Raw genomic sequence first — 25,801 nt, 5'->3', positions numbered from 1 at the left:
AGGCTACGGGCTCAGGAAGAGCGCCCCCTGGAGCTGTACCTCTGGAGACACAGTTAGTGTGTGACTCACTCTTACAGCTCTCACTGCATCCTTAGATTCCAATACCAGCAGGGACTGTTCATCAATACCTCCAGCAAAAGCAGCAAGTGTGGTGTCTGGCAGGCAGAGGCAGCACTCTGAACAGGCTTCTCCTGGCCTTCTCCGCTGGAGCCTATCCTCTGCTGCGTTACTGATGATGTGAGAAGAGGGAGCACTGGCGGTCAGGCTGTTCATGCTGCTGTTGTAGGAGGCCCGAAAGTTGATGTCTCATGAGGGAGGGTCGTCAATCAGGAAGTACTGCGCAGGAGGATAGGATGGAGGGATGGAAGGCTGCTGTATAGGGTGATGGGAGGGAGGGAGGGACCTGAAAACTGTTGTACAGGAGATTAGGAGGGATGGAAAGCTATTGCACATTGGGGGAGAGAGGAGAAAGGAAGAATTGTTGAACATGAGGTGGAGGAGATGGGGAGATGCAACAAAGAAGTAGAAAGGGGTGAGGGAGAAATCTTGCATTTGGTGGAGGGGAGAGAGACATGCATGGAGAAGAGAGAGAAATGATGGACATAGGGTGGAAGGCAGGGAGAGATGCATGGGGAGAAAGAAATCCTGCACATGATAATGGAGGGGGGGAAGGAAGAGATGCTGCATGGAGGAGAATAGAGAGGCTTGGCCCAGGGCACAAGGCAGGGAGAGAAAGAGAGACAATGGGAAAGAAATGTTGGATATGGCAGTAGAAGGAAAGGTACAGAGATGGAAGATGGATGGTGAGCATGGAGAAAGAAGAAAACATAAATTGGGCAGGAGACCCTGGTGAGCAAGTTAACAGACAGACAACAAAAGGTAGAAAAAATAATTTTATTTGCTGTTTTGTGATTACAATATGTCAGATTTGAAATGTGTATCCTGCCAGAGTTGGTGTTAATTCAGGAAGCGTGAACTAGGATCTAAAAGAGAGAGGAAAAGTCTTTTTCATTTATTTTGTTTACATCACAGAGCTAGGGTGGGGTTGAAGAGGTTGTAACCCTATACATCTACTAAGACTAAGGGGGTCCTTTTATTAAGGTGCGCATTTAGCGCACGCTAAATCGGTTAGCGTACCTTAATAAAAGGGTAACTGGAGTGAATACAACGTCCGAAATTTTAATTGGGGAACTGGGAGGGTAGGTTGAGCAAAGGGATCCTGTAAACCAGCAAATTACTGTTGTCTTTATTCAGTACAGGTTTATGAGTTTTCAACCAATAGAGTCAAGTGGTTTCAAACAAATGGAGTGGGAGTTAGTGGGGTAAACAAGAAGGATATAATTGGCATAGATATAAAATGAAAACGCATGTGGATTAAATCAGGGCAGCCAATTGAAAAGGAGACAAAATTGAACTATGGGGCACATTGCAGTGTAGTTTGTGTTGTTTAGAAGTGGACTTGAGTTACAACTTTAAAATAATGATCAAAAAGCAAAGATGCAAACCATTTACGAACAGACCTACCTCCCCCCCCCCCCCCAAAGAGATGCAAGATATGAAACAAGCAGTGTATGGTCAACCAGACTGAAAACTGCTGATAGATCTAAAGAAACTGCAAGAAGAATAATGTGTTTGTCAAGATGAGAATTAAGTTCACGTAGTAATGATGTTATAACTCTTTCCATGCTGTAGTTATTTCAAAATCCTGATTGCCTAGGATGAAGAGACATGTAGAAGAGGGCCAAAGTGCATCACACATAGATGAAATCAGAAAAAACACCCAAGGACCATCCAGAGCAGGAAAATCAATTTCAGTTTATTGTGGGACCCGACACGGGCTGTGTTTCAGAGAAAAATGCCTGCTTCAGGGGTCTAAATATAATAATACATGACACAGTATAAATGCCTAGGATGAAGCACCATAACTTTTTTGGTATAGGAGAGTTGCTGAAATACCTCTTTCTTCAATAATTTTGAGAAAAAAAGCAGAAGTTAGAGATGGAACAGTAATGATTGGGAACTGAAGGGCCCAAAGATTTTAATATGAGATGAACTGTGATAATATATCCCTTTTTTTTTTTTTAATAAAAATCTTTATTGATTTTCAAACTTTGACAGTGCAATACAATTAATTGATCATAAACACTCCATAAAACGCACTAATAAAAACACAAGTAACACATAAAACAATCATTTTCTCCCCCTCCTCCCAATTATTAATACAAAGACATATTCTGTGCTTACAATATTATAATTAATTAATTTTTAATAATCAAAATACATTTCCCTCCCCCCACCCCCACCCCCTCGGATGTGTAAGGAAATCTAATAAATAGAGAGATACATGACAATTATTGTGATGCAACAAATGAAGTCAATGGGCTCCACACCCTACCTAATGTATTACTAAACCCTAAGCATTCCGCATTTATTCTCTCATACTTATAAGTGGTACAAACATTTGCCCACCAAAATGTGTAATTCAGTCTGTCGTAACTCTTCCAATAATATATTTTATCTTTCATTGGGATGACTACATAGGTGCTACTTATATTTGATAACTTTGAAAACTTATTTTTGTGCTTAAACTCAATCGCGCATCATAAAACATTCAAAACATAAACTACTACTGCTGAACGTTAATACTGAACGTGTATCATTGCTTGCTTCACAATATCTCCCCTTCTGACACTCATCACCATAGGTCTCATTTTACCAACTGCCTTTCTCTCAACTTCAAAAATTAAATTTCATGTCACTATACTCCCAACGTTTCAGATTCAAGCTTTAGTGTGATGGCATTTGGGCTCCATGGACGATAAAGCCTGTCCTAGAAATGATGTCATAGAATATCAACAATGTAACTTTATAGATACCCCTTATAAAACTGGAGCTGTAAAGGTAACTACCTCTGTTAGTTGGTTTTCTATGTACAAATGTTTGTAAATGTCCATTGCTGATTGAGCCTTTATAACAAGAGACCCTTTATGCAAAGTGTTATTTTGTAATCACTTTGTTGCATATATAAAAACCTTTACAGACATTAACTCAGTGAAAGGTAGTAGTATTGACTAATTTATTTACAGTTTAAAACGGTATGGCAAAACAAGGAGATGCCTAGGGAGAAAACTACAGTAAAACCTTGGTTTGCGAGCATAATTAGTTCCAGAAGCATGCTTGTAATCCAAAGCACTCGTATATCAAAGCAAATTTCCTCATAGGAAACTCAGATAATTCGTTCCACAACCCCAAAACTTTAATACAAAATACTATATGTACTTTTATTTAAAGACCTTGCTCATTTAGAACAGTCACTACACTCCTGCCGTGTCAGAGAGAGAAGAACCATTGGCTCAGTTGTGATAATGTGACGTGTGTATACTGTATGTACTTGTATTACAAGACCTTGCTTGTATATCGTTAAAATTGAATCAAATGTTTTGCTTGTCTTGCAAACCAAGTTACTTGCAATCCAAGGTTTTACTGTACTCTAGAATGCACTCAACCTGGCCAAGAATAGAGAAGTCATGGATGGTACTGGGGGAAAATGGGCTTTAAAATTAAAATACAAATGCACATATTGGACTAGATTCTATATATGGTGCCTATAAATTTGCCCCTCCCCCGAACACTATTTTATAAACGGCACTCAAAGTTATGTGTTAGTTATAGAATAGTGCTTAGTACCGGGAATCATGCCTAACTTTAGGCATGACTACACCAGGGGTAGGGAACTCCAGTCCTCGAGAGCCATATTCCAGTCGAGTTTTCAGGATTTCCCTAATGAATATGCATGAGATCTATTTGCATGCACTGCTTTCAATGCATATTCATTGGGGAAATCCTGAAAACCCGACTGGAATATGGCTCTTGAGGACCAGAGTTCCCTACCCCTGATTTACACCAACAAAAACATGGTACAAATCCTTACGCCTAAATTAAGTGCAGATCCCCCTCTTATTCTATAACTACATGCATAACTTGGAGGAATACCCCTCGAAACACCCATGACCCTCCCGTTTCCACACCCCCTTTTGAATTTGTATGTAAAAATATAGGCGCAGATCCTGCTTACATATGAATTAAATCCAATTAGCACCAATAATTGGCTTGTTAATCAAATTACACATGCAAATTCAGTATGCACCTAAATTTGTGCACACCATTTTTAGTGTCTTTTTTTAAATAGAATTGGGGGATTATTGGACATATCTCAAAACACTGCAACAGCATAATTTCATGTCACAGTGTTACAACACATTAAGAGTGATGGCAAGTTGTCTTGAACTGGGTCAGTACTATTGATTTTGTCCCTAGTAAGATGCTGAGCAAAAAGTATGACGGTTGCAGGGCTAGTTCAAAGGGAGATGACATCTTTCGTCTCTCACACAGAATTCCCTTCCAGTGTTACTGCTAGGTAGGTCCTCGGATCTGAGGCCAGGAGAGTTTGTGGTGGCCCTGGGGAGTCCCTTCTCCTTACAGAACACAGTGACGACAGGAATCATCAGCACCACCCAGAGAGGAGGCAAGGAGCTGGGGCTGAAGGACTCCGACATGGACTACATTCAGACAGATGCCATCATCAATGTAAGCACTTCCTTTAATGTCCGTACAATGGATATAGAAAGGTTAACATATAATGAACTATGTAACACTTCCTCGTCATCCATTTTTCTTCTTTGTAATATCTTCCAGAACATATTGGACTCTCACAGGTTCATGCCTTGGATCACATAGCATTAAAATTCTTGCACTTTTACAAGATTATAACACATTAGATTGATTAAAATAGTAACTGATTTGGAGGCCTGATCAAATAAGGATTTTCTCCTGGTTTGTATACAAAACAGAATCATTTAGGTAGAATGCTAAAGTTGAAGTTAGTTTGGTGGTACTGTCCAAGTACCATCTACCAAGACTATGAAAACATAGGCATCCAACTAGTCTACCGTGTTTCCCCGAAAATAAGCCCTAGCATGATTTTTAAAGGTATTCCTAATATAAGCCCTACCCCAAAAATAAGATCTAGTCTGAAGCCCCTCCCAAATGTTCCCGACTCCATCCCTGACGAGTGCTGCTCAATTTGCCGGCGAAAGCATTTTCTCCCCCACCTCCATGTGCAGCATCTTTTTTTCCCTCTCACCCCTCCCTTGTGCAACATCTTTCTATCCCTCCTTCTCATCCCCTGTGCAGAACCCCACTGACCCTCTCACCCATCCCCTTGTGCATCATCTTTCCATCTCTTCCTCCCATCTCCCGCGCAGCAGAACCCCGCTAACCCTCCCACCGTGAGACTGACATACCTCCGCTCCAAACAGCTGTGGTGGCAGCACTCTGAACAGGCTTGTTCTCCACCTGGGTCTTCCCTGTTCCGCATCACTGATGACCCTAAACTCAGGGATTGTTCTTTGGGGGGGGGGGGGGTAGTTACACTAAGAACACTGTATTCAGTACTCTCCCTCTAACATCTGTTAACCAAGTCAAAGAAATTAATCAAGTCCATTTGACAAGGCCTACCTCTAGTAAAACCATGCTGCCGTATTCTACAAATGGTCAAGTTTCTATGACTGGTAACTGGAATATACCCTTAGCAATGTGGACTAGAATAACCTGACAGACAGCATGGGCTAATTGATCTTTATCCACCATCATCTATTCTACTATATCTACTTTCCTGCACAAAGGAGATTCACATTGGAAAAGTCGATTGATCCAGTCAGTTATGATAACTCCCTCCCCTCTCCCCTGGAGACTGAAAGTTGTATCGACAGCATCCCCAATCCCAGTTGAAATGAGCAGAAGACCCAATTCAGAGATCCAGCTGGAGATCCGTCATAGCTGTGCACAGCTATACCATTGAGCCACCAATCATGCTTAATCATTTACACCCATTTCTTTTTATTTGCAGTATGGGAATTCTGGAGGGCCCTTAGTGAACCTGGTAAGTTTTAACCTTGCACTTATCTTATCTTCTCCTTTATTCATTTCATTTATTAATTTACCTCCTGCTTGCCTACAAAAAAATTTAAGAGAATAATACAGTAAATAAATACAATTTAAAACACAGAGCAATTTCCATCCCATAACCTAGCTCACAAAATGAAGATGGTTGGGAGTGTATCTAGCCAGCCTGCCTGCATTCAGCGCTGCTGCCTTCAATACACAGCCAGCAGCGGTTCCTCCTACACACTGCCGGTGGCATGGACAGTGCTAAAAGTTTTTAAGTGACAGTACACTTTGGTACATGTCCATGCTGGGCTCTGTGGACGATGTTGCCCATATGTGAGAATATCCTGCCTACTGGACCTCAGATAATGGGGAGTAGATTGAGGATGGAAATAAACAGAAGAGTGGGTGAAGGAAGAAAAGGAAATTTGATAGGTAGCTGAAAGATGAAGAGAAGGGAGAAAGTATGAAATTTGAGTGAACTTAGAAAGAAAAGAAAAAAGGGAGGAAAGAGTTGAAGGGGAAGGTTAATATGTCAGAGGCAGTTATAGTGAAGGAATGGGACAGGAGAGACGAGAAAAGATCAATGGACAGCAACCATTTGAAGAAGATTTTGCAGAAGACAGGAAAGCAGAAAAAAGAGAAACTGGAACCAACTTGATGGAAAAAAAAATCTCCAGAAAACAAAAAAGGAGTTTGATTGAAATATGTTAACTTTGGGAAATGTGTATGGCAGATGCCTTTGTATTATATCCAACAGAAAAGGCCCGCCTACTTTGGGCTCAGCTCCGCCCAAAATTGACTGTGTGGCTTTTCTACTGCATCTGGGATGTAAATTTTGAAATATAAGTTGTTTGCTTTCTAAATGCTGCCGAGAGCAACAACTTTCAACCTTTTCTCAGGCAGGACACACCTGATGGACAATGCATACCTCAGTCACTTGCAAAACACAGACAGACTCTCATAAAACACAGAAAAAGAGATCACCAATTATAAATGTAAATTTGAAGACAAAAACTGAACAGCAAACTCCAAAAAATCAAACTGAATATGTATTGCAACACTAGAGAAATAAAAACATAAATCATTATATTTTGTACTGAATACAATACAAAAATATCTGTGATGAACATTTCCCAAAACTAACACGTTTCCATCAATAAATTCCAAATAAAATACTTTTTTCTGCCTTTATTTTCTGGACAGTTTCAAGTTCTTTTACCTTGGTCCCCTTTTTTTTGTCTGCTTTTCTGCCTTTCTTCTGTTTCTAGTGGCTGTTGTCTATTTTTCTGTTCTCATCTCTCCTGCATTGTTCCCTCCATACATCTATCTCTGATATATTGATCTCTAGCTCTTTCCTTCCTTTTTTGTTTTATGCCTCTGTCCACTCAAATTTCACCCTACTCCTAATTTTCACCGATCAGCTTTCCATCTTCTCACCCCCAAGCTTTCCCCTTCCCAGCCTCCTATTCCCATTTATCTTTCATCTATTTACCATTATCACATTTCTATCCTCTGCACTATTATCCTCTCACTTATCTGCTTGAAAACCCCCTTAGCCTTTCCCACATTTTCCACCATTCCCTTCCCTATCCCATCCTCTACCCTTGAAGCCCATATTTCCCCCCTCTCTGTCTCCTTTCCTCCCCGCACCCTTGAAGCCTGATATGCCCCTATCCCATCTATGCTTTCCCATGGCCCTGTATCTCTCTCCCCTGTAACTTAACCCCCCTCTCTTTTCCCTCCCTTGAGTTCAATCTCTCAACCTCTTTTTTCCTCTTCCCTCCACCCCCAGTTCCAAAATGTCTGTCTCTCTTCCCTTTCTGCCTCCTGTAGGGACAGAGAAGAGGGATGCTAGCAAATAGAAAGGATGTTGGACATCAAGAATCTCTTCTTCCCCTCCTCTTGATTCAAATGTCTAGCCCTCTTGTTTCCCTTATCAAATGTTATCCAGCATCTCTCCCTTTGGTTTTCCTTCCTGCCTCTTGTTGTTCATCTCCCCTCCCCCCAAACATCTTTCCCTCTGGCTTCTCTTCCTGCCTCCAGTTGTCCAACATTCTCCATCCCCAATCCCCTCTTGTATATCCCTTCTTCTCATTTCCCTTCCTGCCTCCTGTTGTCTATTATTTCTCCCATTTTCCCTTTCTGTTTCTGTCCAGTATTTCTCCCCCTCTCCTCCTTCCTGTCTTCTGCTGTCTATTACCTCTCCCCCTCATCTCTGTCCCTTAGGCCAACATGTCTCTCTCTCACTCCTTCTACCCTCCACCATTCTAACCTATCACCTTCCATTCCTGTTCCTGCATCCGAGATCTAGCATCTTTCCTTTTGTTACCCCCCCCCCCCCCCCCCGTGCAGTCCAGTACCTTTCCTCTACAAGTGGTCCAGGGTCTTTCCTCTCTGAAATCCCTTCCCATGGTTTACCAACATTTGCTTTGCAGAAGTTGCCAGGCAGCAATGATTCATATTTGCTGTTTGCTGCCAGCCGCCATCTTCCTTCTGCTGTACCTGCGCTGTGTGATGTAACCTCCTGTTTCCTCAGGAACGGCAGAGGAGATGTCAATGACAGCAAGCAGCAAATATGAATTGCTGTTGGCACCTGGTGACTTCTACAAAGCAAGGAGTGTCAGAAAGAGGGGGGGGGAATATGTCGGACTGTCTGTGTAGGGGCAGGTGGTGGCAGTTTGCTGTGAGGCAGCTGGAGAATAGGAGTAGCACTAAATATAGTATGTGCTGCCTTGCTACTGTTCTCCACTGCTGCTCATTTCTTTCATCACCAGTTTTTCATGGTACCACACTCTCTGAAGTGCTGTCTGAAGAATCTGCCTCAGTTGGCCTCATTATAGGGCTATCCATGCACCTACCTGTTTGGATCCTCCATATTTATTTACTACAGGTGTTTGATGTACTGTTCTTTATTTCAGTATCGGAGCAGTTTACAATTTAAAAAACAAATTAACTGAATATATTTATTTATTTGGACTTAGCTCACACCTTTTTCAGTAGCAGTTATATTCAGGTATAGTAGGTATTTTCCTATCTCTCTGGAAGGTGAACATATTTATTTATTTTAGTATTTATAACCACTTATACCTATGTGGTTTACATTCAGGTAGGCAAACAGCCAGACAAGCCCATCGCCTTGAGATACAAACAGAGCAACAAGAAGAGGCAAGGGGGAGTCTTTTCAACCAATAATGAAGTTTTTATTCAAAACAAAAGGTCTCAACAACGATCCTAGTTTTGGCGTTTAGAAGATGCCTTTTTCAGGGGACACTTTGCTGAAAAAAGTCAGCAAAGAGATAGCCCATTTGCAGGCAGTCTCTGCTGTTCTAGACGCTATGAAAATGAGTCATTCAGGTACTCAAGTATTTTCCCTATCTGTTCCAGTTGGCTCACCATCTATCTAATGTATCTGGGGTAGTGGAGGGTTAAGTGACGTGCAAGATCACAAGGTGCAGCACAGGGTTTGAACCCACAACCTCAGGATGCTGAGGCTTTAGATCTAACCACTGCACCACACTGATACAGGCCATCTAAAAATTCACAAAAGGAAGATGAATGCTGTAGCATGACAAATCAAAACAGGAAGACTAAAACTGAGGGAGAGAATGGAGAAGCTCAGAGCAGCTTGTCACAAGTTTGTAGCTTTTCTTTTTTTTAACTTCTGCTGCATTTTGGTCCATTCAATCCTGGTTGAAGCCGCAGAAGATCCAAAGTCAAAAGGCAATGAGTAATATTAAAATAAGCTCTGAGGCTCATAGATCAGAGCAACAATAAAGGCACCTTAAAAATCTATAGTAACATATCTATTCCATATAACAGCATAACAAAAATGGCTAGGGAGCTGTGACCAAAAGACGCTAGTATTGAAGCCACATCTGTAATGTTTCTCAGAGAAACATTGAATATGGTGGCAGTTAAGGTTTATAAGGCCAACATTTAATTTCTTGACGCAACAGCATAACGCCTGGTGAAGGCAGGTCTTTTATTGATGCTTCAGTTTGTTTCTAATAAACAGGATGGAGAAGTGATTGGCATAAACACCTTGAAGGTAACTGCTGGCATATCCTTTGCAATTCCCTCTGATCGAATCCGGCAATTTTTGGCAGAGTCCCATGATCGCCAATTAAAAGGTAGGTAACAGATGCTGGTAAAGAGCAGTAGTGCTAGCTACTGTGTTCAAAATATCATCTTGGTTCTTTTCACTCATTTGATGTAGATTTAAGACCGCTTGGGGAATATGTTATGTTGATATTTTTTATTTTTCAGGAAAGGCCCCCCTTCCAAAGAAGAAGTACATGGGTGTTCGAATGCTGCAGCTATCTTCAAAGTAAGTAATACGAGTTATATATGTAAACCAAAATCCCACTGGGATTTTTGTTCAGTCCTCCAGCCTACCTGCAGTACGAGACAGAAGCATTCCTCAATTAATCATGCCAAACGTAGCACCATTTTGTCATACAGTCCCTATTTTGAAAACAGAGCACAAACAGAGGAGAAGCAACTCTATAGTTTATTTATTTGGATTTATTCACTTCCTTTTTGAAGGAATTCATTCAAGCCAGTGTACTGCAAGAATAAGTCAGACATAAGCAAAAGATAATTATAGCAGTAAAAATATTCAGATTACAATCAAAGTATGGCATAATACACTACATTTCAATGCCAACGCATATGAGATCAGAGTGATGCTTGAAAATTCTTAGCTAGTGTTAAGAGTGGATAAACACGTCCTGCTACAGTGTGTGTGCATATGACTAGTAAGTTAGTTACTTCTTCCGTTAAAGGCCTGATTGAAGAGCCAAGCTTTCATCTGTTTCCTGAAGTAGACAGTCTTGGGTTAAGTGAAGCCTTTCAGAGAGTGCATTCCAGAGCGTGGGGGCTATTCCAGAGAAGGCTCATAGGTAGGTATTATACTGTATGATGTTCTTTGACCTTGGACTCGCATGTAGCCGATTCACAAGCCTTCCCCCCGATTGGCTGGCCTAGAACCTTCTCTCCGACGTTAGAATTGACGTCAGGGGAATGCTTGTGGGTCAGTTGCTGCATGCGCCATGTCCAGTCCCATACGCGGAGTTGCTGCTGGGGGAGGGATGGAGTGTGTCGGCTTCGGGGGTGGTGCAGCGGGCGTGCAGACGTAGGCAGGGAGGTATCTCTGATGGCGGCAGCTTCAACGGGAGGCAGACAGGGATTCCTGGCAGCGCCTGCGGCTTTCAGAGGAGGGAATAGAAAGGGAGAATTGATGGGCATGGGTATGTGAGTGAGAGATGGTGCAAATGGGGAAAGGAAGAAAGGAAAATTGGGCATAGAGAGAAAGGAGTGAGTAGAGATGCATGGGGAATAGAAGAATGAGAGGGAGAAATGTTGGATATGGTGGTAGAGAGGGCAGATTGAAGGGGATGCAAGGGGGAGGAATGTGGCATTGTGCTGGAGAGGGGTGATAGAAGGAAAAATTTGCATGGGGCTGGTGGGCAGTAGTGAAAAATGCTGCACATGATCCGGGGGGATGAGAGAGGTGGAAATGTTGCCAATAGGGATGGAGGAGAGAGGAAGAAAAGTTGGGCATATGGAAGGACAGAGAGAGAGAGATGTTGGTTGGGGAAAGGAATGGGGAATGGAGAGGAAGCGTGCAGGCGGCAGAAAGGAAGAAATATTGGAGACTCATGAAATCACCAGACAACAAAGGTAGAAAAAATAATTTTATTTTCAATTTAGTGATCAGTTTTGTAAATTTATATCTGCTTTCTATATTTTGCTCTATATTTGTCTATTTTACTATAGTTGTTACTGATTGCATATTTTAAAGTCATCTGCCTTACCTCTTTGAAAAAAAAACCCCACATATAAATCTGCGTACAATGTGCGTTTTTTTTTTAATTTTAATTTTGTGGTTACCATTATGTATTAATAAGATTATATTGTGTGTATATGAAAAATGGATGGAAGAAATTGCGTTACAATTAGTACTATTATTATGGAGGTGGGGTCTGGGGCAGAGATTGGGCGGGGGTACTTGGTTGGTATTTGTTAGGCTTAGAGGTACTTGGCTTTAAGAAGTTGAGAAACACTGTTCTAAACGAGATAAAAGAATAGAATATTCTACCAAATCAAAAGCACTATCTAAATGAGATTCTGTGGAACGCAATGCAAAAACAACTTGCTAATTTGGATACTGGGAGCCTCAACCCTGAAGAAAGATACATGAAACATGATCATGTCGGTTGAGGCGCTCCCTGAAAACATTATTTATAAAAGATAAGTTTGCATTTTATGGATTTACTGCACTATTGAATGTTGCAAAATGAAATAAAGAAAATATTTATAAATATATAAAAGGATCCGGTGAAGAAATGGCTCATGCTATTTTGGCATGAAAGGCACCCAAGAGGAGTAAGAGCCTACTGAGGAGCTGTAAAAAAAAAAAAAAATTATTAAAAAATTGTGAACTAGGTACTTGTCTACAGTGATTGATGTTTCTCTATTACCCACTTGAAAGTTAGCCAAAAGTCTACAATTTAGATGTAAGGCATTGATTTTATTTAAGAAATCTTGTAATTTTGTATGAACAGTATTTTCAGTGATTTTTACAATAAATGATATACAGTGGTACCTTGGAATCCGAACTTAATCCATTCCAGAACCCCGTTCGAATTCCAAAACGTTTAAGTTCCAAGACAATTTTTCCCATTGAAAAGAATAGAAACTGGATTAATCCGTTCCTTGATCCCACAAACTCTGCAAGAACCCGACGAGACCATAAATGGGGATCAGGATGAAAAGTTGGTCCAACTAGGGGTAAGACAAGAGGATGTCCTCCGACAGATAGACAGACTAAAGAGTGACAAATCACCGGATCCGGACGGCATCCACCCAAGGGTGCTCAAAGAGCTCAGGAACGAAATAGCGGAACCACTTCGCCAAGTATGTAACCTATCCTTAAAAACTGGGGAGTTACTGGAGGACTGGAAAATAGTGAATGTCACGCCCATCTTTAAAAAGGGTTCAAGAGGTGACCCAGGAAACTACAGGCCGGTGAGCTTGACCTCGGTTTCGGGAAAGATGATGGAAGCACTAGTTAAAGACAGCATCTGGGAGCACATAGAAAACAATGGACAGCTGAAGGTGAGCCAGCACGGCTTCTACAAGGGAAGGTCGTGCCTCACAAACTTACTATACTTCTTTGAGGGAATAAACAGCCAGATGGATAAAGGGGAATCCATAGACATCATTTACCTTGACTTCCAAAAAGCCTTCGACAAGGTACCCCACGAACGGCTGCTTAAGAAGCTGTGGAACCACAGGGTGCAAGGGGATGTCCACTGATGGATCAAAAACTGGCTGGCAGGCAGGAAACAGAGGGTTGGAGTAAAGGGCCACTACTCAGACTGGCTATGGGTCACGAGCGGCGTTCCGCAGGGGTCAGTGCTGAGACCACTCCTGTTCAATATATTTATTAACGACCTGGAGGTGGGAACAAAATGTGAGGTTATAAAGTTTGCGGATGACACTAAACTCTGCAGCAGGGTTAGAACCGCGGAAGACTGCAAGGACCTGCAAAGGGACCTAACGATACTGGAAGAGTGGGCAAAAAAGTGGCAAATGAGCTTCAACATAGAGAAATGCAAGGTCATGCATGTAGGGAAAAAGAACCCGATGTTCAGCTACAAAATGGGGGGATCACTGCTAGGGGTAAGTAACCTTGAAAGAGACCTGGGAGTGATGGTAGACACAACATTGAAGGCGTCGGCACAATGCGCGACAGCCTCAAGGAAAGCAAACCAAATGTTGGGTATCATTAAGAAGGATATCACGGCCAGGACGAAGGAAGTCATCATGCCACTATATTGTGCAATGGTGCGCCCGCATCTGGAGTACTGTGTCCAGTACTGGTCGCCATACCTCAAGAAGGACATGGCAGTACTTGAGGGAGTCCAGAGAAGAGCGACTAAACTGATAAATGGTATGGAAAACTTCTCATATGCGGACAGGTTGAAAAAGCTGGGGCTCTTCTCCCTGGAAAAGCGGAGACTTAGAGGAGACATGATAGAAACCTTCAAAATCCTGAAGGGCATAGAAAAGGTAGACAGGGACAGATTCTTCACACTGGGAACCACAAGTACAAGGGGGCACTCGGAGAAATTAAAAGGGGGCAGGTTTAAAACAAACGCTAGGAAGTTCTTTTTTACCCAGAGGGTGGTGGACACGTGGAACGCGCTTCCGGAGGCTGTGATAGGACAGAGCACGTTACAGGGCTTCAAAGAAGGTTTGGATAGGTTCCTAGACAATAAGGGGATCGAGGGGTACAGATAGGAGTTGAGGTAGGTTATAGGAATAGTCAGGGACCACAGCACAGGTGATAGACCTGGAGGGCCGCCGCCGGAGCGGACCGCTGGGCGGGATGGACCTCTGGTCTGACCCGGCGGAGGCAAATTCTTATGTTCTTAAGATCGGGCCTACCTGGAAGAAACAGCAAGATCAGGCCCCCAGCAGCATAGGCAGCAAGATCGGGATCCCCAGCGGCATGACAGCAAGATTGGCAACGGCAGCTGCAAGTGGTGTTCAGCTCAAAGCTTCCCTCCCAGGCAGAAACAGAAAGCTGTGTCAGAGGGGAAGCTTTGGGCTGAGCACTGTTTGCAGTTTGGATTCCAAAGCAGTGTTTGGATTCCAAAGCAGTGTTCGGTTTCCGGGGCAAAAATGAAGAGAAAAAAAAATTCAGATTCCAAATTGTTCGAGTTCTGGGGCATTCGGATTCCAAGGTACCACTGTATTTGTTATTGGTCAATAATTTGAACACAAGTTAGATGAGGTAATAGGATCTTTAATCTTCGATCTAATGGTTGCTAATTTCCATGAAGTTAGAACATATCTTTGTGTTAAGCTTTCTGAAATCACGGACAATAAAAAAAACGTTAAATTGTGAAATAGCACATTTAAATATTGATGTTGGAATTGAATCTTATGATGATGTACTAGTTTTTATTGACATAACTGTATATAACTCAAGCTGAAGGAATTTTAAAAGTGCGCAAACTACTAAAAGCTAAGTTAGATCGTTGAATAGTGGTGGAAGTATAGTAACCAAATTTTGGTACTGATAATTTGGAATTTTATCTATGAAAAATTGAGCTAAATTTTGTGCTGTTGGAATTAATAAATTTTTAGTATAAGTTGGAGTAGTATTAGTAAGGTCTTTTAATACAGTATATAATGCTGCTGACATTGGTGCATTCATAATTTGCATAATCTAAGATACTCAAAACTAAAGATTGCACCAGCAGTCTGAAAGAAGAAATATCAAAGTATGATCTAATTGTTTGTAATTTCCACAGCTTATAAAAACTTTTCCTTACCAAAGCATCAGTATTAGTGTTCATTAAGAGATTTTGGTCTAACATGACCCCTAAAATTCTAATTTTGGTAATAATCAGGTACAAAGTTTCATTCAACTTCATGATCGATTCAGTTTTCTTCTTACATGGAGTATCATAGATTAATTTTGTTTCGTTTGAATTTGAGCTTCAACTTGAACTCATTCATCGATAATTCAACAGTTGTAATTGCAGTAGAAATCGACTGTATAGCTTGAGATAATGAGGAAAAAATAGGAATCGGAAAACTATAAAGGCTGACACCCAAACTAGTTAGTCTAGATCCTAAAGAAGCCAAATAAATATTAAAAAGTAAATGACAAAGGGGGGGGGACCTCTGAGGAACATCGCATGGAAAGTATGTTACCAAAGTATGTTACCAAAGTGAACTTGATAGGTACACGAATGCAGGAAACCTTGGAACCATCTAAATACTTTGCCAGAAATGCCAATGGTATCCAAACAACTGAGTAGTTGATTATGATCTACAAGATCAAATGCACTGCTCAAGTCTAATTGTAATATCAAAGCCCCAATACTGTTGTTAAATTATACAAATGATCTAAAAGAGATGCTAGAATAGTCTCCATGCTATATAATGATGAAATCCTTATTGAGATAAGAACATAAGAAATGCCTCCGCTGGGTCAGACCTGAGGCCATCGCGCCCAGCAGTCTGCTCACGCGGCGGCCCAACAGGTCCAGGACCTGTGCAGTAAATTTCTATCTATACCTCTCTATCCCCTTTTCCAGCAGGAATTTGTCCAATCCTTTCTTAAACCCCAGTACCGTACTCTGCCCTATAACATCCTCCAGAATTGCATTCCAGGTGTCCACCACACTTTGTGTAAAGAAGAACTTCCTAGCATTTGTTTTGAATTTGCCCCCTTTCAACTTTTCCGAATGCCCTCTTTTTTTTTATTTTCTGAAAGTTTGAAGAATCTTTCCCTCTCTACTCTCTCTATGCCCTTCATGATCTTGTAAGTCTCTATCATATCTACTTTCCTTCCTTACATCTCTGGGCTTTTCCAAACCATTTCTGATTAAAACCCATCAGAAAGGTCACTACTTAGATTTGATTACATTTCTTTCCAATGTTTCAACTACCCCCAGTGTAAGTTTTAAAGGTGAAACCTGGACTAATACCCCTTGATCGGACCACCTTTTATGTAATTTTGAACTATGCTGGATAAAAAAAACAACCCAAAATGAAACTAAGGAACAATTTCAAAGAGAAAACTATTTGGACAAGAGGACAACTGAACCCAGTAGAATTTTGGATGCATAGCTTAATATCTAACTAAGACTTAGATCCAAATTTCATCCTAGGATGGAAAAAATTTTAGCAATCAGATTCTAAACGATATTGCACCATTGAAAGAATGTAGGAAAAGACAATGTTTATCAGACAGCTGGTATGATACTGATTTAATGGTTTAAAGCGAGAAGTACATAAATTGGAAAGAATATGGTGTAAATCAGGGAAAGATGAGGACAGATAGATGCACAAGTGAATGCTGATCTAATCAAGCAATTGGGAATATACCAAACCCTCCATTAACTTAATGAAAAATGGTTTATCCCAGGACAAGCAGGCAGCATATTCTTGACTGATGGGTGACGGCACCGACGGAGCCCCGGTACGGACAATTTTAGAGTGATTGCACTCTAAGAACTTGGAAAGTTCTAGCAGGCCACACCGCGCACGCGCGAGTGCCTTCCCGCCCGACAGAGGCGCGCGGTCCCCAGTTTCTTAGTTTCCGCGGAGCTAAGAAGTCGCTTTTTTCAACAGCTGTTGAAATTTTTTCCTTAACGCCTTCCCGCTCGCGAAACCTTTTTGGGAGTTTTTTCCCTTCTTTCTTTTCTTTTTTCTAAAAAAAACCAAAAAAAAAACCCGACCGTTTACTTTTTATTTTTCTCGTCATTTCGGTTTACCCCGGCGGGGCCTACTGCCACCATCGAGGCCTCGGCCTTCGATTTGGCAGAAGCCGTTTTTACTTTCATGCCCCCCCAGCCAGGGTTCAAGAAGTGCCAGCGGTGTGCACGGCCTATATCCCTCACGGACCCGCACAACTGGTGCTTACAGTGCCTAGGTCCTGAATATCAGGCTTCCACCTGCACCCGCTGTGCCACGTTAAAAAAACGTACCTTAAAAAATCGCCAGATACAACAGCGATTACTTTTCGGTGCCGAAATGTCCGATCCTGCGGCATCGACACCGGCATCAGCCCCATTGCAGTCGGCACCCACTTCGTCGACACCGCACCGGCGTCGCAACACCCAGGTAAGCCGGCTAAGAAGCCTTCCCCGCTGGAGCGTCCTCCGGTCTCGATTGCAGCGAGCCCAGTCCTGCCGACCGTGAGGCGCCCGCGAAAGCGCTCCGCCCCTATCGAGGTGAGTCCCTCGACCTCGGGCTCCTCATCTCCGGGGCGTCGAGCGGCACCGCAGGTACCACAAAAGAAAAAGGTGGTACCGGTGCCTTCTTTGGATGAGCGCATTGCAGCCGTCCTACAAGTGCAGCTCAAGGAGCAGTTACAACAACTCCTTCCTGCCCTCTTGGCACCGAACCTTCCGGTCCCGGTCCGGTCTGAGCCGCCGGTACCGGCAGTGGAGCAGCCCCTACTGTCAGCATCCACTGTTTCGGTACCGGTTCACTCGGCATCATCGGTATCGATGCCAGTCCTTGCACCGGAGCCGAGAGCCCAGCATCAGTCGGTGCAGACTTCGGCACCATTGCAGTCGATAACATCTCCCGGTACCGTATCTATGAGGTCGGGTAAGTCGGCACGCAAATCCCGACACCTAGAACCCTCTACTCCGGAGTCTCGGGACCGCAGCTCCCATATTAGGGACGCTGATCTGTGGGGTGACTCCGAAGAGCCTTTTCTTTCTGAGGGTAAGTGTTCTTCGGATGAGGATGATCCTGCTATTCCTGATCCATCCTCCAAACATGATTCCACGTCTTTCACTTCTTTCTTGAAGGACATGTGCGAATCTCTCTCCATTCCTTTGGAGGCTGAGTCTAAAAAATCCAAGGCCTTTCTTGATGCCCTTGACTTCGACCAGCCTCCAAAGGAATTTTTGAAACTCCCTCTTCATGACATCTTGAGGGAAACGTTCTATAAAAACCTAGAGACTCCTTTAACTATCCCAGGAGCTCCCCGCAAATTGGATTCATTATACAAAGTAATCCCTATTCCTGGGTTTGATAAGCCACAGCTTCCCCATGAATCTCTGCTTGTGGAATCTACGCTTAAAAAGTCTGCGGGGGCTAGTGTATATGCTTCTGTCCCTCCTGGCAGAGAAGGTAAAGCCATGGACAAATTCGGTAAGCGGTTATACCAGAATGCTATGCTCGCTAACAGATCTGGTAATTATGCTTTTCATTTTTCTTTTTATCTCAAGCATCTCCTTACCACCATGGCTTCCTTTGAAAAGTACCTTCCTGAGCGGAAACGACAGGCTTTTCACCACTGTTCGTCTTCTCTTTTCCAGCTCTGTAAATTTATGGTAAGATCCATTTACGATACCTTCGAACTTACCTCCAGAGCGACGGCCATGTCTGTGGCCATGCGCCGCCTTGCCTGGCTGAGAGTATCTGAGCTTGATGTCAACCATCAAGATCGGTTGGCTAATGCACCATGCCTGGGGAATGAGCTCTTTGGGGAATCCATGGACTCGACCACCCAGAAGCTCTCCGCCCATGAGACACGCTGGGATACTCTCCTCAAAACAAAAAAGAAGACTCCACCGGCACGGCCTTTCAGACAGCAGTCGGCCTACCAACGCCGTTATGTGGCTTGTCCATTGCCATCAGCTCCCCAGCAACCTAGGCGTCAACGTCAACAACAACGACAGACTCCTAGACCACCACAGCAACAACCTGTGAAGCCGCCTCCACAGCAGAAATCTACGCAGCCCTTTTGACTTAATTCTCCAGGGTATAGCCAGCATCACCACATCTACCCACCTACCTCAACCTATAGGTGGCCGTCTCTCTTTTTTCCTCAGCCGGTGGGAAGTTATCACTTCGGACCAATGGGTCCTCAACATCATCCGCCACGGCTACTCTCTCAACTTTCAGACCCTTCCGGCCCAAAGTCTGCCAAGAGAGTCTGCTTTGAACACTCCTCAGTCTTCCCTCCTTCTTCAGGAGGTTCAATCCCTCCTCCTTTTGAACGCCATAGAGGAAGTTCCTCTAGATCAAAAGGGACAGGGATTCTACTCCCGTTACTTTCTAGTTCCCAAAAAAACAGGAGCTCTCAGGCCAATTCTAGATCTTCGCGATCTCAACAAATGCTTAGTCAAAGAAAAATTCAAGATGCTTTCTTTAGCCACTCTTTACCCTCTTCTCAATCAAGACGACTGGCTATGCTCCCTCGATCTCAAAGAGGCATACACACACATACCGGTCAATCTGACCTCCAGACAGTACCTCCGTTTCATGATCAATCACTGTCACTACCAATACAAGGTGCTGCCCTTCGGCCTTGCCTCCTCTCCAAGAGTGTTCACCAAATGTCTGATTGTGGTGGCTGCCTTTCTACGCTCTCACCACCTTCAGGACTTCCCTTACCTGAACGATTGGTTAATCAAGGCCAATTCATCTCAGACAGTACTCCTGGCCACCAACCAAACCATCCTGTTTCTACAACTTCTGGGGTTCGAGATCAATCTACCCAAATCTCATCTCATCCCCACTCAGAGACTTCAATTCATTGGAGCGGTGCTAGACACAGTCCTCATGAGAGCATTCCTGCCGTCCAACCGTCTTCAAACTCTCCAATCTCTATGTCAGCAGGTACTCCCACAAAGTTCCATCTCTGCCAAGCAAATGATGATACTCTTGGGTCACATGGCCTCCACAATTCATGTCACACCCTTCGCATGTCTTCACCTGCGCACTCCTCAATGGACCCTAGCTACCCAGTGGTCCCAAGCGACAGATCCTTGCTCACGACACATATCTGTGACATCATCTCTTCGTCAGTCTCTACAATGGTGGTTGATATCCTCAAATCTCTCCAGAGGTCTTCTGTTCCATCTACCTCCTCATCAACTTGTCATCACCACCGACGCCTCCCCTTATGCCTGGGGAGCTCATTTGAACGAATTCCAAACTCAAGGTCTTTGGACAGCCCAGGAAATGAAGCATCACATCAATTTCCTGGAACTCAGAGCAATGTTTTATGCCCTCAAGGCCTTCCAACATCTTCTCTTTCCTCAAGTCCTCCTGCTGTGCACAGACAATCAAGTTGCGATGTACTACATCAACAAACAGGGTGGGACAGGATCTCGCCTCTTGTGCCAGGAAGCCCAGAAGATTTGGGCTTGGGCCACAGATCACCAACTATTCCTGAAAGCTATCTACATTCAGGGGGAACAGAATTCCTTAGCGGACAAGCTCAGTAGAATTCTCCAGCCTCACGAGTGGACACTCGATCCTTTAACGCTACAGTCCATCTTCGCTCAGTGGGGCACTCCTCAGATAGAACTCTTTGCAGCTCCTCACAATCACCAGCTGCCCCTATTCTGCTCCAGACTCTAATCTCCTCACCGTCTGGCAGCGGATGCATTTCTCCTCGATTGGTCCAATCTGTTCCTCTACGCTTTCCCTCCTCTACTTCTCATGTTAAGAACCTTATTCAAGCTCAAGAGGGAACGAGCCACCATGATTCTGATTGCTCCACGGTGGCCCAGGCAACATTGGTTCTCCCTTCTACTTCAACTCAGTTCCAGGGAGCCTTTTCTTCTTCCACTGTTTCCTTCTCTGCTTACACAACATCAGGAGACCCTTCTGCATCCCAACCTTCAGTCTCTGCACCTGACAGCTTGGTTTCTCTCGGGCTGACTTCTCATGATACTCTTTTGTCTCAGCCCGTTCGTTCCATTCTGGATGCCTCCAGGAAACCGGCCACTCTGCAATGTTACCATCAGAAGTGGACACGGTTTTCTTCCTGGTGTCTTCTTCATCATCATGATCCCACTTCCCTTGCAGTGGAGACCTTGTTGGATTATCTTCTTTCTTTGTCTGACTCTGGCCTCAAGTCTACTTCCATCAGAGTCCACCTCAGCGCTATTGCTGCTTTTCATGAGCCAGTTCATGGAAAACTTCTCTCGGCTCATCTCTTGGTGTCCAGATTCATGCGGGGTCTTTTCAATGTGAAACCACCTCTCAAAGCCCCTCCTTTAATCTGGGATCTCAATGTGGTTCTTTCCGCCTTAATGAAGCCTCCATTTGAACCTTTGGCTACCACTCCTTTCAAGTTTCTCACTTGGAAAGTACTTTTCCTTATTGCTCTTACCTCTGCCAGGAGGGTCAGTGAGCTCCATGCACTAGTTGCGGATCCACCTTTTACAGTCTTTCAAGGTGGTTCTGCGTACACATCCAAAGTTTCTCCCTAAGGTTGTCTCGGAATTCCATCTCAACCAATCTATTGTTCTGCCTCTCTTCTTTCCGAAACCTCACTCTCATTCTGGAGAACAGGCTCTGCATACTTTGGATTGTAAGCGGGCTTTGGCTTACTATTTAGACCGTACTAAGCCCCACAGATCATCTCCCCAACTCTTTCTGTCCTTTGATCCGAATAAATTAGGATGTCCTGTTACTAAACGTACGTTGTCAAATTGGCTTGCAGCGTGCATTTCATTTTGTTATGCTCAGTCCGGACTGACACTGGAAGGTTCTGTCATGGCCCATAGAGTTAGAGCTATGGCAGCATCTGTGGCTTTCCTCCGTTCCACGCCTATTGAGGAAATCTGCAAAGCTGCTACATGGTCCTCAGTTCACACTTTTACATCTCACTATTGTCTGGATGCATTCTCCAGACGGGATGGACACTTCGGCCAATCTGTTTTGCAAAATTTGGTTTCCTAATGGCCAACCTTCCCTCCATCCCTCTTTTTGTTAGCTTGGAGGTCACCCATCAGTCAAGAATATGCTGCCTGCTTGTCCTGGGATAAAGCACAGTTACTTACCGTAACAGGTGTTATCCAGGGACAGCAGGCAGATATTCTTGCGTCCCACCCACCTCCCCGGGTTGGCTTCTTAGCTGGCTTATCCTAACTGGGGACCGCGCGCCTCTGTCTGGCGGGAAGGCACTCGCGCGTGCGCGGTGCGGCCTGCTAGAACTTTCCAAGTTCTTAGAGTGCAATCACTCTAAAATTGTCCGTACTGGGGCTCCGTCGGTACCGTCACCCATCAGTCAAGAATATCTGCCTGCTGTCCCTGGATAACACCTGTTACGGTAAGTAACTGTGCTATACCTGCTATTGGCCTATAATTAGAAATTAACGAGGGAGATTCGTTTGAATTTCTAATTAGCCTAATTATAGTATGCCTGTCTCTCAAGGGAAATTTGCCTACATCTAGCATATAAGTTAACCAAAGTTCTCTCTGAAATTTTAGCGAGCAGATTGCATTATCACTGTAGGGCAGACATCTAAAGGGCAATAAGAATTCACATATTTGACATAAAATTTCCTAAGATGGTCCCAATCCAGATTTTTAAAAGAATTCTAAGATAAATCTGAATAACAAGCATCTTTTCGGAGAGTTGACATTGATCATGCAAGCTATCATGCAAAGTCTGAATCCAAAGAATTCCCCTTTTTGGGTCTCTAGCTCCTTTCAATTTTTTTTGCAAATCTCTAACAACAATTCTGTTTGCAAATCATTTTGGAAATCACTCTTAGCCTTTTTTTTTTTTCTTTGACCTATTGGCTCTTTCTTTCTATTTTCATTCTGTTGGGGGTTTTTTTTTATACTGTTAACCGAGTTGAACTCCTTGTTTGGTGATGACCCAGTATACAAAGTTAAGGTTTAGTTTAATTTAATTTAAACATGATGCTCTTAGGTTACTTACTCTGGTTTTAAAATAACAAGCTAAATCTTCTGAAGTTGGAAAAATGTATTGAGAAGCTTGTATAAAATGAACAACATCAAAAATAGAAGAAACTAACCTAAATAACTCTTTAGTATTAATAACATTTGGCCCAACCTTAGCTGAGTAAAAAGCTCAACAATTTTCTTTTAAGAGCCTTTTGTTAGCATGTACCTCTTTCCTCCATTGCTCTCGATCAACTTCTGTTTCTGATTTGCACCAGAGACTTATACAGAGACATTAACATCTCCTGTTTCCCGGTGGCAATTCTTTTCCCTATACACCCCAGCATCCTTCTGGCTTTCACAGTCACCTTTTCTACCCATTTAGCCATCTTAAGATTATCATAGTTTGAAATTTCAAAGGCAGCAGCAGAAAACTGTTACTTTTGAAAATACCAATCCAAATTCTAATCAAGAATTACCTGACACTAGAAACTAAGTTTGAAAGACTTGAAAATATTTGTCATTAAAATAATTTGCTATTTCTCAATTTTCCATATAGTTAGATGCTATTACATCTTCGAGTTTATTAGGTTTTTATATACCGCCTATCAAGATTTATCAGGTACTCAAGTATTTTCCCTATCTGTCCCGGTGGGCTCACAATCTTATCTAATGTACCATGTGGCTATGGAGGACTAAGTGACTTGCCCAGGGTCACAAGGAGCAGTTGGGGTTTGAACCCACAATCCCAGGGTTCTGAGGCTGTAGCTCCAACCAATTCACCACACACTCTTCCTTGAAATGTTGAAAAGTTATTTTACTGATGTTTTGGAAATGGATTCCTCCTCCTTGCCTTCAGAGCTTATTATATTTATTATATTATATTATATATATATAGGCACTAGTATAGCAGCTGGAAGATGGAAAGTAGTCTACTGATTATTTTGTTCAGGGTAATTTAACTGAATTATTAAAATCTTCTAATGATGAACCTTGAGAGCTACCTTAACATTCAAGTTTCAATTTTATTCATTACTTGATGCATTACCCATCGTGGATACATCTAGCATTCTGTATAGATAAAGGCAGAGACTTTGGGCCAGATTCTATAAATGATGCCTAGCGGTGTGGTTGTCAATCAACTGCTAGGTGCAATTTATAGAATCACGCCTTCTACTACTACTATAAATCATTTCTATAGCGCTGCTAGATGTACACAACACTGTACTAAGACAATCTCTGCTCAATAGAGCTTACAATCTAATTAAAAACAGACAAACAGGACAAATAGGCGTTAGGAAATTTCTCACAGAGGGAATGATACCACAGATATGGGTACTTTACAAGTGAGCAGAAGTTAGGAGTTAAAAAGCACAAACAAACAAAAATTGACCCTTGGTGCTCCACAGAGATGAAGACACAGCCAGAAACAAGAGAACTGGGGAGAAGATGTTCAAGATGCAGGCTTTTATTTTGAAAAAAAGTCATTTAATCCACATAGTATACACTTCTCCCTCTGGATTCGCGGGGGATAGGGGCAGAGCCGGACTGCGAATGGTGAAATACCACAAATATCGTCTAGTCCGGCTCTGACCCACCCCTGCCTCCCTCTTGCCTTCCCCCCGGCATCCCGGCCTTACCTGGTGGTCTAGCGGGCTTTCGGGGCAGGAGCGATCTTCCTATGCTCCTGCCCCGTGCAGATCGCCAATAGGAAATAGCTGCCATGAGTTCCCGTAGTCTCTCGAGACTACGACGGGAACACCCCACAGCCATTTCCTATTGGCGATCTACATGTGGAAGGAGTGTAGGAAGATCGCTCCTACCCTGAAAACCCGCTAGACCACCAGGTAAGGCTGGGACGCCGGGGGGAAGGCTAAACTGGGTTTTTTTTCTTTTTTTCCCCCTCCCCAAAAAATCACAAATATGTGAAATAGTGATTGCCGAAACCGCAAATGGGGAGGGGGAAGTGTAATGTCTGAAACCCAATTAATGGGGACTATGGACCCAACATGGTCCATGTTTCGATGACCCTGTCTTCCTCAGGGGTCCCAAAACAAAGTCCTAGGCAAATACTTGGATCAAACGCTAAAAATGGTGTGTAGCGTACTTAAACAGCACTGTTTTTAGCGTTTGATCCAAGTTTTTTGCCTAGGACTTTGTTTTGGGACCCCTGAAGAAGACAGGGTCGTCGAAACACGGACCGTGTTGGGTCCACAGTCCCCATTAATTGGATTTCAGGAGTTAAAAAGCAGCCTTGAACAAGTGGACTTTTAGCCTAGATTTGAATACTGCCGGAGACGATCATCAGCAGATGAATCGAGACTTGTGGGATAGTGAAGCTGTGGAGAAGCTAGTGTCACAAAGGAGGTTAAGACAGGCACAACAGACATGTTTTGAGTTTGGAAACAAATCAGGGCAGTATTGGCTAAAAAGATCAAGAAATATCAATATTATACTCCATTAGCAATGTCTAAGCAGGTAGATGCTGCTACATTAGGTCAGGTTTTCACTGGCCTAATTTACGGCACCTACCTCAGACGCCTAGTGACACCTAATTCAACCACACCTATTCTCCACCCTTAACCATGCCTACTTTTCAGGTAGGCGTCATTAGGCATCAGAAAGTGCCTCCACATAGGCGTTACTAGGTGCCACATAG

General features: G+C 43.1%; 1 protein-coding gene across 2 annotated transcripts in view; it reads left to right on the top strand.

Moving 5' to 3' along the window:
- Positions 1-25,801, top strand: part of HTRA4 (HtrA serine peptidase 4) — a 64,844-nt gene that overhangs the window by 32,548 nt on the left and 6,495 nt on the right. Inside the window, exons 4-7 of one of the 2 annotated variants that reach the window (XM_033948840.1) lie at positions 4,393-4,587; positions 5,909-5,941; positions 9,965-10,079; positions 10,216-10,276. In XM_033948840.1, the coding sequence (XP_033804731.1) occupies positions 4,393-4,587; positions 5,909-5,941; positions 9,965-10,079; positions 10,216-10,276 (404 nt within the window). The remainder of the gene's footprint in view (positions 1-4,392; positions 4,588-5,908; positions 5,942-9,964; positions 10,080-10,215; positions 10,277-25,801) is intronic. The other variant, XM_033948841.1, reaches the window with a different exon arrangement.

This window comes from Geotrypetes seraphini, chromosome 6, assembly GCF_902459505.1.
Source record: "Geotrypetes seraphini chromosome 6, aGeoSer1.1, whole genome shotgun sequence".
NCBI lineage: Eukaryota > Metazoa > Chordata > Amphibia > Gymnophiona > Dermophiidae > Geotrypetes > Geotrypetes seraphini.
This window is presented reverse-complemented; position numbering and strand designations above follow the sequence as displayed.